The sequence below is a fragment of the Podarcis bocagei genome (assembly GCF_964188305.1).
Source record: "Podarcis bocagei genome assembly, chromosome: 11".
Taxonomy (NCBI): domain Eukaryota; kingdom Metazoa; phylum Chordata; class Lepidosauria; order Squamata; family Lacertidae; genus Podarcis; species Podarcis bocagei.
The window spans coordinates 6,873,000-6,887,170 of NC_138136.1; the positions used below are offsets into that span (position 1 = coordinate 6,873,000).

The following is a 14,171-nucleotide window of genomic DNA, read 5'->3' on the forward strand; positions in this document are numbered from 1 at the left end:
TTGCTCCACCAAGCTTCCATTCGTATAATCTCCGACTTCTGGCGAAAACCAGAATCTTAGATTTAGCATGGTTGATGGTTAATTGGTTGAGTTGACAATACGTGGCAAAGATCTTCAGAGCTCTGGTTAGTCCAACACGTGTATAAGATAGAATTACCGCGTCGTCCGCATATAAAAGGAGTGGACAGCGGTAATCCGCTAGTCTAGGCGCATGTGTACTTGGAGATGAGTTGATTAGGGGTGCTCGCATGTCGCTGATGAATAGATTGAATAGGCAGGGAGCCAATATACATCCTTGGCGCACTCCCTTGTTTATTGGTATCGAATTTGTGAGGTCGCCCCTAACCATTTTAAGTATGATAAGTAAAACCATGAGTGGTCCATTGTCAGGATGCCATTGCCAAGTATACCTAACTCTCAAATACTGATACATATTACTTTTAGCATATTTTCTCCTAAGGCACCAAAGATCGACGGGAGGATAGAATGGATGGGGACCTATGCCTGCTATTTAGAAGAAAGTCTGGATGTAATAAATATAAATAGGTATCTACTATATATTTTGGAAAGTGTTGTTTCTTTGCCTGTTTCCAGTGGATTTTCTCACCTCTTAAGCTATCAAGCAAGTTTTGCATGATAGTTCCTGAGATCAAGGAGCAGGTTTTTGTCTTTGGACGCCATTTTGCATCAAGATGATGGACTGAACCTTTCAGAGTTGCACAGATTTTAACCACTGGTTTCAAAATTGCACTGATTTTCTTTCTTGTTAGAATTCCCAAGCAATGCTGTCCACTTTCTATTAGTTATAAATAAAGAAGGTACTAAAGCGAGTTCCTCTTGCATGCCATACATAGGGCCAGCCCCATCATCAGAAGCTCTGTGCAAGGATTTCCATTTGCGCAATTGAGTTTTTCTTCCTCTGCTCCCCCCATGAGCCCCTCACAGCTCCCCAATTTGGCTAGGAGTGTGTGTCAGAGGAACCCCCAAAGGAACACAGGGGGAGGAGAGGGGGAATCATTCTACCTGGAAAGCGCAGATGGAATGATTCGAAGAAGTTGGGTGGCCGTTTCTGAAATATAGTAAACATAATTGCCGTGAAGAATATGGTGTGAGTTTAATTTCATTTATTAATTATTATTATTATTATTATTATTTATTATTATTATTATTATTATTATACCCCACCCATCTGGCTGAGTCTCCCCAGCCACTCAGGGCGGCTCCCAATCAAATGTTAAAAACTTCCCTAAACAGGACTGCCTTCAGATGTCTTTTAAAGATAGGATAACTGCTTATTTCCTTCACATCTGAAGGGAGGGTGTTCCACAGGGTGGGCGCCACTACCAAGAAGGCCCTATGTCTGGTTCCCTGTAACCTCACCTACACTTCATTTAGGTGTAGATTTATTACGGTCTCACTCTAAATACTGTTGTTGTATCTTCTAGTAGTGACATCATTACATGGGCTGTTACAACTGTCAGCACACCTAATCCTATGCCCCAAGCTAGCATATCAAGTCTGAGGACTGTGCCATTAATGTGTTTTCCCCTCTAAATGTGATGATTATGATGCAAACCATAATAACACAGCGACTCTCCTTCTGCAAAGAACTTTATTGCACAATAAGGAGCATAACATTGAAGAATGGCTTTTTCAACATACTTTTATTAGGGAGTCCTGTCATTATAGTAACATATAAAACAATCAAGATGTTGACATAGAAATGTGAACTTTACAAAGATAAGGCCCAAGTTTACAGGTACATTTCCCCCTAGATTTTTGTGTGTGTTTGCATTTAACGAAATAAACCCTATTTAATTCTTCCCAGAGTTGTGTTTATAAATATTAGACAAATCACAAAATAGATTTCAAGTACATAACATTTTACAATATATTCCAAGCACAGACAGAAATACACAATACTGTACCTATGGACTCTTCATATGCCAGACATTTCCAGTACGGGAGACAAGACTTTGCTTCAGTCTATGCAGTACATGTTGTTGATTTTATACACACACTCTCCCAGCTTCTCAGTTCTCTCTGTTATGTAGAAAAGGTTTGTCCATAATTCCGTAGAATTCACCTTGGGAAAGCTCTACAGGATCAAGAATGTGTATATCCATCTAGACTTTCATGTACATGCACTTGCATCTAACCCTACATGTACCTTTATTGCACAGTCCATTCTCTGAGGTAATCTGTTCCTCATGCAACCCAACCCTTCCCTAATCAAATCATACAAACAAATGTTTCTAATGTTCCTGGCGCTCTATGACATCAACAAGACTACATTTTAGAAGCCAGGAACCTAAGTGATTATAATTAAGGGGCTCAGTAAATTTATATATCTGTAGGACTCAGAATAGAACTTGGTTTTATTTTAGTACACTATATGCAAAGTCTGTATTGCCTAATTCTATCATCATCATAGTGCCTAAAATGCAGGTGTCTGTTATCTTTGTTTTGGGTACCAAAGGCAGATGTGTCCTAAGTGGATTTATGTTTCACTAGAAAGAGTTTATGTTTCAGCTAGGAGTTGTTAAAGAATTAAATATGCACTAAAAACTATTGATCAGCAACTGTTTGCAAGGGAACTGACGGTTTAAGAGAGGCAGAGAGCAGCAGATAGTTACTGTTGAGAAAAGTTTATTTTAAAAAGATATCTGGTACCTTTTAAAGGGATAGGGGGCAAGCAAATGTAAATTGCCCCCCCAAAAAAATTCTGAAGTAGCCAACTGCTCAAAAAGAGGAAACAAATTGCAGTTTTACCTCCTAGAGCTAGACTAGAGAATATACATGAAGCTTCACCAGAGTGCCTGATGTTTCCCCAGGAAAGAATTGTTAAGCCTTCATTGGGCAAATTACAGACACAATCTGATGTGCAGTTGAGCACCTATGGGTTGCAGATGAATAAGAAGGGCTTAATCACGTTCAGTTGTGACTTTGATTGTGCTGCTTTCACATGTTAAACATGATTCACACTCGTCATGGATGAAACACTATGAAGGCTCAACTGGTTAAATGATACACAACAACATTATAACCTTACCACAATAGGTTGTTGTGAGGGGAAATGGTTTTTTTAAAAAAAATTGAGTACTTTATACACTGATAAATTCCATATAAATCATAAATGGCAGCAATTCTTACAGCAATAATGGAACTAATGTTGTGTTTTTCATACTGGCAGAAAATCAGTCTATTGGCTTCAAGAGTCCTGCAGTTGATACAGTTAGATACTAGGGGAGAATAATCCTGTGTCAGGAAATCCAAACTGGAGAACACAAAATATTTTTGTTTTGTTTTTTCCAAAGTTTGGCGGGCACTGGGACTTACTGATCTTTTCTACACACGTGAGGTTTTATGCATTTATAGCCTCTTAGAAGTACTTGGAGCTACACAGGCACAAAACCTCCAGCACATCAAAGACAACAAAAATAACCACACACCACTGTCATAGGGACACATTTATGAGAGAACTATGTGCATCCATTGTCACTTATATTAGGTAAGAGAGTTAGCATGCACAAGAAATAATAACATAAAACGGTGACTCAGGATTTATCATGATGAAACAGTAATGAGTGGAATCAAGAACTAAGAAACTCTGGGATACATCATGATGAAACAGTAATAAAAGGAATCAAGAACTAAGAAAATCATCTTTAGATGCTTGGGATTCAGGGGGTAGGATGCATTTCATAAAGTCTGTCTCTGTTTTCAGAGACCAGTGTATTTTTAAGTTCTATATATTTAAGTAGGCCTACCTAGACTTTTTGTTTTTTATATCTGCATGTTTCTATGTTATGTACAACAATCTACAGTTAATCCCAAAACCTCTTACAGAACTGTACTTCCACTGCCCTGCAAAGACCTTTCATTACCATTGAGTCAAGTGGTGAACCACAGGAATAGCTGAACTGTCATCTTAATGAAAAGTACTCACCTCTCTTCAGCTTTAGAACTGCCAGGACAGAACTACACATTATATGTCATGCATTTGGAAAGCCAATATATTTGGCAGTTGACATGGTTGCAGGGGTGATAGAGATTTGCTGGGCAGGATCAGTGAACAGAAAGAAGAGCTTAATTAAAGATTCTTTCCTGCATATTTTCCCTCTAGGCTGTTTTCCCATACAGCTGGGCATCTCCAAGTCCTGGAGCCTACCAAGGTGGGAGAGCATAGGAAAATGACCATGGTAAAAGAGAGGACAGTTGGACACAAGAAGGCTTAAGCACTTCGTTCTTGCCAGTTGATTCAACCCTGCAAGAAACCCCTACATCACCATTGATAAGGTAATTCCATGTTTGCTTTGCAATGTGTAGTTTGGACCTTAGAAACATGGTGTTGTCATTTCAACTCTATCTAGCAGACCCTGCCTACTTTCCCCCTCATCTACTCACCATCTTGTGCAGATGCCTGAGAACCCCATTCTTCAATCTTTTAAAAAAACTTTGCTAAAACATTTTTAAAAACCAAGACATGCCTTTGTGCATTTATTTTAGTAATCTGTACACTTAAATATCTTCAGAAGTTGACTTTGCTAAAAACTTACCAAAATTTTGTAAACACATAAAAATATTATTATTTTTTTAATGAAAATTCAAACCAAGAAAGAAAACCTCAGCAATCAACATTGCTTGTATAGGCATTGGTTAGTGGAGATTGTTTCACTAAGGAGTATATTCAAACGCATCACCCTCTTTTTGTCGCTAATTAAATTTAGTACCGGTACATCATGGCTTGTAATGGTAGAGATGATAAACTTCTGTTCTATTCAGTCATTGATAAAAACAAGCAAGCAAGAAAAAAATAACTGCTTTTTGGTTACTGAAAGGCCACCATGTAGCTAAATCAATAATTCAATTATGAAAAGGAAACTTAAGAACTTCATAGGTCCATTATGGATTAAAAATGAAGAACTACTTGCTGATGGCCTTAAATATGTTTATGAGCACCTAGCACTGACTGAAATTCACTAGTTTTGAATATAGCCCTTAGTCATGTCGCATATTCTTAATGTTTAGGAGCTGCCAAGCAAATGGCTAACAAAGTCTACTTTGCAGGCCACCCACTGCCTAAGAGGACAGTAATATTCAATGTGAAACTGCCGAAACTCTGGAGTCTGGCGGATTTCATGGAGGAAGGAGATATCGAGATCTGATTCCAAGAGCACAAGTAGAAGAGGGAAAACAACCAGCATTATTCCAAGCCCAACAAGAAGAAGTCTGGAAAAACTCTTCAGGACAGCATTTATCTTCATGTTGCCCATCAAAAAGTTATAGCTCCACCTAAGTGCTTTCCTGGCTTCTTTCAGCTCCTCCTCTTCTGCAACCAAAAAGGCATTTTCATCTGCCTCCAGTTCCTCAAATGAATCCGTATCTTCTTTTTCGTGATCTGCCCTTGGGGAGGTTTGAAAAAGCAGATCAATCTCCTCATCATTAACAGGAGTGGGAAGCAAGCTGCTGCTTGGATTGTACATCAATTCTGATATTGTTAAAGGCTCTTCCTTGATTTTCTCATCTTCCTCGATAGAAAGATCTGAACTATCATCTGCCTCCTTAGCAGGAGAGTTAGATATCATAGGTATTGATACATCATCTTCTTTGGGCAGCTGGATCCCTATAAAATAGATTTGAAATAGAGTATTTAAGCTCTCAATGAAACATTTCAAAGAGATGTTAACAAAATAGTACAAGAAAGGTTCCAGAAACAAGTGTTCATAAAATGAAAAATTACTGAACTCAAAATTCAAACTGACATGAATGGAACTTCTTAACTTTTCAACTCAATCTATTGTGATATGCATATATTAGAATATTAAAAAAATAAAAATGCAAATCTATATTTTGCAAATTTTGAAGGTAATGCTAAGTTATTGCACAGTTTGCAGCAACCATAGCTTTGAAATGAAGCGGTTTTTTGTATTGTCAGATACATTAAACATGTATCTGCTGAAAAATGTGTGATAATATGCAGCATTAGTTTAGCATCTGTTGGTTACAATATATACATATAAAAGCAGATATTCTCCCAGCTTTATGATACTGTTTCTCAGGATAGAATAATAAATCACTGTTCCATGTGACAAGATACTACATAATACAGTGTTGTGTGCAATAAAACATTAAGGTTGTACTGCTGTCTTTTAACTTCAAACCTGACTGAAAAGAGTTCTATGAGTAAGGGATCTGATAAAAAGGCTATTAAAAAACTTCTTCCCTCTTATAAGATTATTATAAGACTATTGTTAGGGGAGTACCTTAAACATGAAAAAAGATGAATCAAAATATGACATATATTTTTCTTAAAGAAAACATGTATGAATGAATGCAAACCTGAACTCTGACTGAACTTTGAAGGAGCAAACACTGTTTTCTGTATTTGGCCACCGAAGAAGACCAATAAATTGAAATGTGTCTGCCAATCTGAGTTTTAATCCACAATGCTTACTTTTCAGTGTGATATGTAATCCTGCTAGCAATATGTTTAAAATGCAGCAATATACCTCTGCTGTAAGAGTTTTAGGGCAAATTATTTGTTTATAATTTTGTAAATATTTCAGTAATTGTGAATTTAAATAAATCTTTATAGAACTATTTGATACCAACATCTTTTGGTTATTTTTCACTTTGGCTTTTACATTTCCCCCTTCACCATTATGTCTGTATCATGTCTTAGCTATTTTCATTAGTACCATGAAAACGGTACTCATCCCATATACCTTCCCACCCACATCACGCCCTCTTGCACATTAGGTTAGAGTAGAAAAGAAGAAGAAAGCTCAAAGGCAAAGTTCAAGAAATCAAAATTCATTGAAAGCTCTGTTTTTGGTATCAAACTTCGCAGCACTGCTTCATTTGAATTAATTATGTAAGAGAAACATTAAACTCAGATAAGCACTAATAGAAAACACACCCAAAGCAATTAAAAATCTCAGCTTGTATTGTCTACGTTCATTCACTTCAGAAACACTGTCTCAATCTCAGCTTCTGCAAAAGAAGTATTTAGACTCCAACTGCGGAGAACAGGATTTTTTTCAGATGGAACTGAAGTGAAGCAACTGCATGACCAACTATGTTGTGCACAAATTTGGCAGAATTCCTAGATCCTATCATCAGTTACCATTCCTGAATGATTAACATAAGATTAAGGTTACTAATGTGCCCCCGCGTAAACATGATGAATTATTGTTCTTCCAAATCAGTTATCTGAGTATGCACAGCACAATGTGGGGGCAATAATTATTTTCTGTTTTGTTAGGCTCAGAATGCCACTTATACAAACGCAGCTATTTAGATGGCGAAAGAGGAGAATAGATAGTGAAACAAATAAACTTTATGTGAGATGTTGCAGCTCCTAAGTCAAAATCACGCATTCATTTTCAAGTACTTAATGGTCACTTGAGAATGTTTTCCCAATGTACAAAAGCTATGCTTTTCAACTGTTTCTACACTTTCTTCAGCTGTAAGAAGAGAAAGCCCTCTCACTCTTGTCTTACGTATTACCCTGTAACCAGAACAAATCATGAAACTTTGGTTACAGCTCATGGTTTGTCTGGATTGAGATAAACCACAAGCCAGGGTTCCGTGAGTGAACTATGCCAAACCATGGCTTAAAGCACAGCGCCAAACACATTGCAACATGACCACACGATTCATGCTAAATCATAGCTTGGTTTAGTGTTATGTGCAAACTGGTTCAGTGTGTACCACCCTTTCTATACTACCTGCCCACTCTCCTCCTTGCCATTTCCCTCACTGTCCTTCCACTCTAGTCTCTGGGGTGGAGACAATTGTCAATTTCATTCATGTTCTTCTCTGGCCTGTGGATGAAACTGACAAACTCCAAAGTAAGCCTCATCAGCCTTTTCCCCCAAAAGGATAGAAATATGTCGGTGTGAATATATAGGCCCACATGTTCATTTCAAGGGCATAAACACACTGCTGAAAATGATAATAATTTTTTCCAACCACATCGGTTTCAGGAGACCAGAGCAAGGGAGAGTGAAGGAAATAACTGATGTATTTAAAGCATGATGCTTTCCAATGACGTGTCAAATTTACAGAGCCACAGCTTTCCCCAAAAGTATACAGTTCCATATGGAGAAAGAAGCAGAGAACTAATAAAGCATTTCAGGTAGAATGCATCTGTTCAAAGGTAAAACTGCAGTAGGAAGATTGAAGTGGAACCATACATGCATTTTTCTACCTGCAATACCATAAATTAAAATATTGTGCAGAGTCATTGAAAATTGCATTTCTGTCTTACACACACCACAGATTCATCAATCATTTAAATGGCACATGTGAAACTGAACTTATAAATTATCTCAGAATGGCTGCTGACCTAGATGTAAATTCTCCTACTATCATTACATCTTCTCATAGTCTAAAACATTTTCTGTAGTCACACTGGTACTTTGTGCAGCAACAGTTTCATTTGGCTTTCATCTTGAGATTTCAATCTTTTCTGTGTCTGATAAAGGCATATATGCATTCCCAGCTGTTTCATGCAGGTGCTGGGCAGCGAACCAGCAATTCTTAGTTCCCTGCATAGTGACATAGTTGATGAAGTATTAATAACCACCATGAAGTGCATTCTACCACCAACACTGCTTTTCCGTAGATGAATTAGCAGAATCGTGCTTATCCAAACAACATTTCCTATCAATTGAATCCAGACTTAGCATCCATGATAGTCCACCTCCTTATGGGCAACGTTCTCCATCAGCAACCAGCAGTAGTGTAGCATCAGAATTCTCCATCTTTGCTACAATGACCTTATCTAAGGTGTGAATGGGAAGCAATTTGCTGCTGGCAGTATATGTGAATGGGACCTTAGCTAGAGATCTTTTCTAAAGAGATACTGACAGCTGCGATAGGGTGCCATGTGTGCTTGCCTGACTCATGCAACCCCAGTAACTGTATATGCTTTGATGGGGCCAGATATCAGATACTGGAAATACCTGTGTGACTTTTAGTCAACAGCAATAGACATTGAAGAAGAGGCTAGCTCCATCTGACACCCCAGACATCTTCCCATCAGAGCAGCTCTGCCCAACTTCCACTCATTGAGTCCTTTCTGCCTGGGATCTTCTCTCAGCACCTGATGCTCTGCTCTGGATTTCTAAAACAGGCATGGCCAAACTCAGCCCTCCAGCTATTTTGGGACTACAATTCCCATCATCCCTGACCACTGGTCCTGTTAGCTAAGGATGGGGGGAGTTGTAGTCCCAAAACAGCTGGCGGGCGCCAAGTTTGGCCATGCCTGCTCTAAAAGGAGCAGGAGTTCTGGGACCCAAACTGAATTGCCCTCCCTAAATTGGCCTTCAGAGCTTCAGCACTGAATACGTTTAGGCACTGTTAAGAGCTCTGCTTATATTGTAGCCTTTAGAGAGAGGCGAGGATTGCTGGGTTTTGCCTTCTCTTTTGATATTATTATTATTATTATTATTATTATTATTATTATTATTATTATTATTATTATTCCCCTCCCACTTTGATCAGATGTTGCTTCCTTCACTTGGAGTGCTGCTGCATTTAAAATATGCTTTTATTGTTGTAATATGGTTCTGTGTTACTGTAAACTAATCTGGATTCCGTCTTAAGAAGAAACAGGTGGATTTTATTTAGTTCACAATAAACAATATTGACAACCCTGATATTTTAGGCTGCAATTCAAACCTCCCCTGCCTGGGTTTATAGGCTGGTGCCCTGCTACTCATGGAAGCAGAGGCAGATGGCGAGGGCAGTAAGACTGCTAAGACAGTCTAGAGCTGGTACAGCAATCGGATCCAGACTAGGCTTAATGCTGTCATGTGATGGCCGTGAGACTAGTTTAGCTCCTCCCCACCTTCAAAATGCCCTGTTTCAAGATCTTCTGGTGATAAATCTCTAGTGGGCATCTCACTGACGGCACTCCTGCCTGCACGTTTCATGGGCCAAAGGGGAAGTGCCACTCTGTCAGTGATATAGGGGAATGATCCAGAAGAACTGGAGGAACACCTCCAACCAATCAACAAGCCTAGCCTGCTGCAAAGGAGGCTGGATTGCTCTGTTATATAATGACAAGAAACAGCACCAGTGCTTTAATTTGACCTGCAAATTTGTTGGGTTGGGTTGTTGTTTTTTAAATAAAAACATATTACTATTAATTAATTAATTCTTTTTGAAATATCTCTTAGCTTTGATGAACTACATTTGACAAAATCTGAATTTTGACTAAGATCATGAAGATCATGAGCTCTCCCCCCCCCAAAAAAGTAAAACATCACAGTGATTTTAATATTATTCCATAGAGAATAAAACATCCTAGACTTCATCACAGAGTGCTGTATTTTTTCCACACATAGACTGTAATGTTTTTGAAAATCTTTTTGCTATTTCTCAACTCAAAACTGTCTTCTCAATGTCATGCAGTTTTAAGAAAAGTTAGTATTAATTAATGCTTTCTGGGAGAGTTTTGTTTTCAGCACAAAATTAAAGTTTGTAGCTCTTTGTGCTTGGTTGCATGGAATTCCAAGGCTAAACATTAAATGCCATGGGAGTGAACCATCTATAGTTCATAGTTTGTTGAATTCAGTTTCTTAGATTCATAGTTCTGTATGTAAATTTCAGAAATAACTTTAAAAAAAAACTTTATACCAATAGTTTAATTTTCTTTGTCAACTCAAGTAGTTGGATGGAATGATGATTTCATTTACTCCTGAATCGCCTCACTGAGAAGCGATTACTTCTGAATCTTTTGCGTGATATTTTAAGTCAATTGATTTCAATGTGTCTACTCTGAGTATGACTTTTATATCACCCTTCCCCACCCTCTACTTCTTCTATCCTATTCTGTGTCAGGGTTTTTTTGGGGGGGAGGGGGTGACAGTTCAGATATTAATACTATAGCTTACTGCACACAAAATGTGGACCTTTATTAGTATGACAAACTGAAAGCAGACCTTTCTGTCCATAAAACAACTAAGCAAAATTGCAATTCAACTTACCAGCACTTGTAGCTGTGATCCGAGACCCATGTCTCAGCAGGCGAATGCACACATCTTTGCTACAATGGTTAACCATTCGCAAATGAATACTTCTCCTGGTCTGGATTTTGACTAGGCATTTCACCATATTGAATAATTGCTGTTATTTTCTGTGGCAGCCTTATGAACTAGTCACCCATACTGGCTGTGACCTTTGCTAAGTTTCCACTGCGTTCAGCCTGGGAGAGTCCTGCTGAATGAATCAAATAACAGGCTTCGAACACAGCCAATAGAAATAGCCCACCAGAGAACAGAGTAGAAGGCTATTTTTAGAGCTTTCCAACTGTCTTATAATACACAATACAATTAACTTCAAATACCAACCATTTCCTTAGCAGTTGCTAGTAAACAGCTGCACCACACATACCGGGCTAAAGCCTTTAAACTAGTTTACTGCACAATCATGCAGAGTAGCGGATCAACAGGCAGTAGAAGTTCTGGTGGTACATGACCCCAGTCAAGCTTGCAAAAATATACCATTTGCCAGACAATAAATGTTGGAAATGTAAGGAGACTGAAGGAACATTCTTTCACCTTTGGTGGACTTGCCCAAGGGTCAAGGCTTTCTGGGAAATGATCTATAATGAGCTAAAAAAGGTATTCAAATATACCTTCCCTAAGAAACCAGAGGCCTTCCTTTTGGGCATTGTCGGCCAAAGGGTGTTAAAGAAGGATCGAACTCTCTTTATGTATGCGACGACAGCAGCAAGAATACTCATCGCAAAGCATTGGAAGACAGAAGATTTGCCCACTCTGGAAGAATGGCAGATGCAACTGATAGACTACATGGAATTGGCAGAAATGACTGGCAGAATCCAAGATCTGGGAGAAGAGACAGTGGAAGAAGATTGGAAAAAGTTTAAAAGTTTACAAAAGCATTGTAAACTTTATGAATGTTAAAATGATGCAAGATACAAAAATAATATGGCATTAGTAAACTAGTGGAAGGGACTATGAAAATAATTGAACTATAAGAACAAAGATGAAATTTGAATAATATTATGTCAAGTGTAAATATTTAAATTTTTGATAAGAGGTAAAATTGGAGACATAATTGTTGAAGTATATAATTTAAAATAATTTTTAAAAGAAGGTGAAGTATTGCGGAATATGATTTTGTAACCAGGGAAACAGAAAAGCGAGACGTGAGGGAGTCACGAAAGAGGGCTATGAAAGCGATACCTATGAAAATGAAGTATTTTCTTTTTTATGTTTTTCTATGCATTTTTTATCTGTATTTTTCTATGTTTTCTATGTTTCTTTTTTGCCTTTTTCTTTCTTTTGATTCAAATATGTTGTATTGTTTGAATTCTTTAAAATCTTTAATAAATATCTTTAAAAAAAACTAAAAAAAACAGGCAGTAGAAGTTCACAACTCTCATACTTAAGTAAAAGCAAATTGTATTGACCTCTCATGCATTCTAACTAAGCAGCAGGCTCTTCCTTCTCTTTAATTGTTACTTCAAGCGTCTAGTGGTAAGGTATAATGAACGAAGAAATTAAAAGGTTGCACTTAATCACTAAAATGTCAGAGAAACAATTGTGACTTGAATATTTGCAGGTTTTCCATTGTCGTGATTTTCAGCACAGTAACCATATTTAAGGGTTTAGAGTGGGGTGTGCAGTGTTGACGGTTTACTAGCAACTGCTAAAGAAAAGGCTGGCATCCGAAGTTTATTATATTGTGCAGAAAGAAATGACCTGTGCAAAGCGAAGAGTGATAGCAAAGCACCCGGGACATGGCTGCAACATCCGCTACATTTCCTAGAGCAAACCCATTTGGCATTGTAGAGAAAGAACTAATCTGCAACAGACAGAAATTCTGATCTAGTTCTTGTTGTCAGGCCAAACTATTGACCACAAAGGGGTTGGATATGTAAAAGTAAAGTAAACGTAAAGGACCTGTGGATGGTTAAATCCAGTCAAACTTGACAATGTGCTTGTCCACAGACAGCTTTCTGGATCATGGGGCCAGCAGGACTAAGCTGCTTCTGGCGCAACGGGACACCATGACGAGTGCAAGAGCACATGGAAACACTGTTTACTGATATGGACATCTCTTCAGCACGTGACACTCTATATGTGAAACTAACACACAAGGAGTGACAAGCACACCAAATTCCAAACTGTGCAAGTTGGAGGGCGAGGTTCTGAAGTGAGGACCTCTGGTAATCCTGGATGTTCCCTGTGTAATTAAGAACCCTGGGCTCCAAATCTCTATGGGCAAGGGGTCTTCGACCCACCCAATAAAATATTTGAGCCCCCGCCCCCAAGTTGATGGGCCTTGCCATTCAAATACTGTGTGTGCACCGCTTCATGTGATTGATTATGGGGGAAGGGCTTACCTGCCCCCCCTAATATTTTATTCAAGTTGGCACCCCTGGTTGTGAGGATGAGGGAAAACCATGTGTGCCACCTTAAGTTTCCATGAAGAAAAGTGGAACATATAAGCAAATAATAAAATAATAAATAAAGAACGTTTGGCAAAAGATAAGACATTAGGAAGAAAGCACACTCTGAAGAGTTGATGCTTCTTGAATAGCTGAAGGCAAAAATCTGGCCGGGGTAAAATACAGCAGAATCTGGGGCCATCTTTGTGTCCCATCTGTCAGTTGTTATGCGGAGTCATTGAGAGTTTAGGGGAAATGCAACTACGAGTGCAAAAAGAACAGAATGAGTTTCCTGGAGAGGATTACAGCACCATGGTCGGATACAGGTGTTGTGCGTAGGGATGGGGGAGGAATTTGAACCTACCTAATTTACACTTTCCAAAACAATATGCAAACCGAAATGCAGCCATCCTTCAAGATTCACACTTTTTTGAATTTTGCAGTGTGGATTTCCAGCGTGCAAAAATGCATGTACTAGGGTAAGCAGTAGATAAAAATGCATATATTAGTAATATTTAAAATTTGTTACATTAGGAGATATTGCCAGGTAAAAAAATGCAGAGCAGGCAGAATGCTTTGAAAAAATGTGTGTATTAGGAGGAATTTGCTGAAGTGTTTTCACAAGGACTTTAAAAGAAATTGCAGTCTTACATGGAAATGTGAAGAGCCAAACTTAAGGTTCTAAAAATGAAAATCTTGCCCATCTCTAGCTTCATGCAGAAAGTCTCGGGTGTAATCACCA

General features: G+C 38.4%; 1 protein-coding gene and 1 long non-coding RNA gene across 3 annotated transcripts in view; one reads left to right on the forward strand and one right to left on the reverse strand.

Moving 5' to 3' along the window:
- Positions 1-1,645: 1,645 nt before the first annotated feature.
- Positions 1,646-14,171, reverse strand: part of FRMD3 (FERM domain containing 3) — a 130,019-nt gene continuing 117,493 nt past the window's right edge. For both annotated transcript variants that reach the window (XM_081213704.1, XM_081213703.1), the window contains one exon: positions 1,646-5,626. In XM_081213704.1, the coding sequence (XP_081069830.1) occupies positions 5,028-5,626 (599 nt within the window). In that variant the 3' untranslated portion in view covers positions 1,646-5,027. The remainder of the gene's footprint in view (positions 5,627-14,171) is intronic.
- Positions 11,128-13,307, forward strand: LOC308597919. The gene is made up of 2 exons (XR_014013286.1): positions 11,128-11,464; positions 12,398-13,307. It is a non-coding gene; the product is annotated as an uncharacterized lncRNA (long non-coding RNA).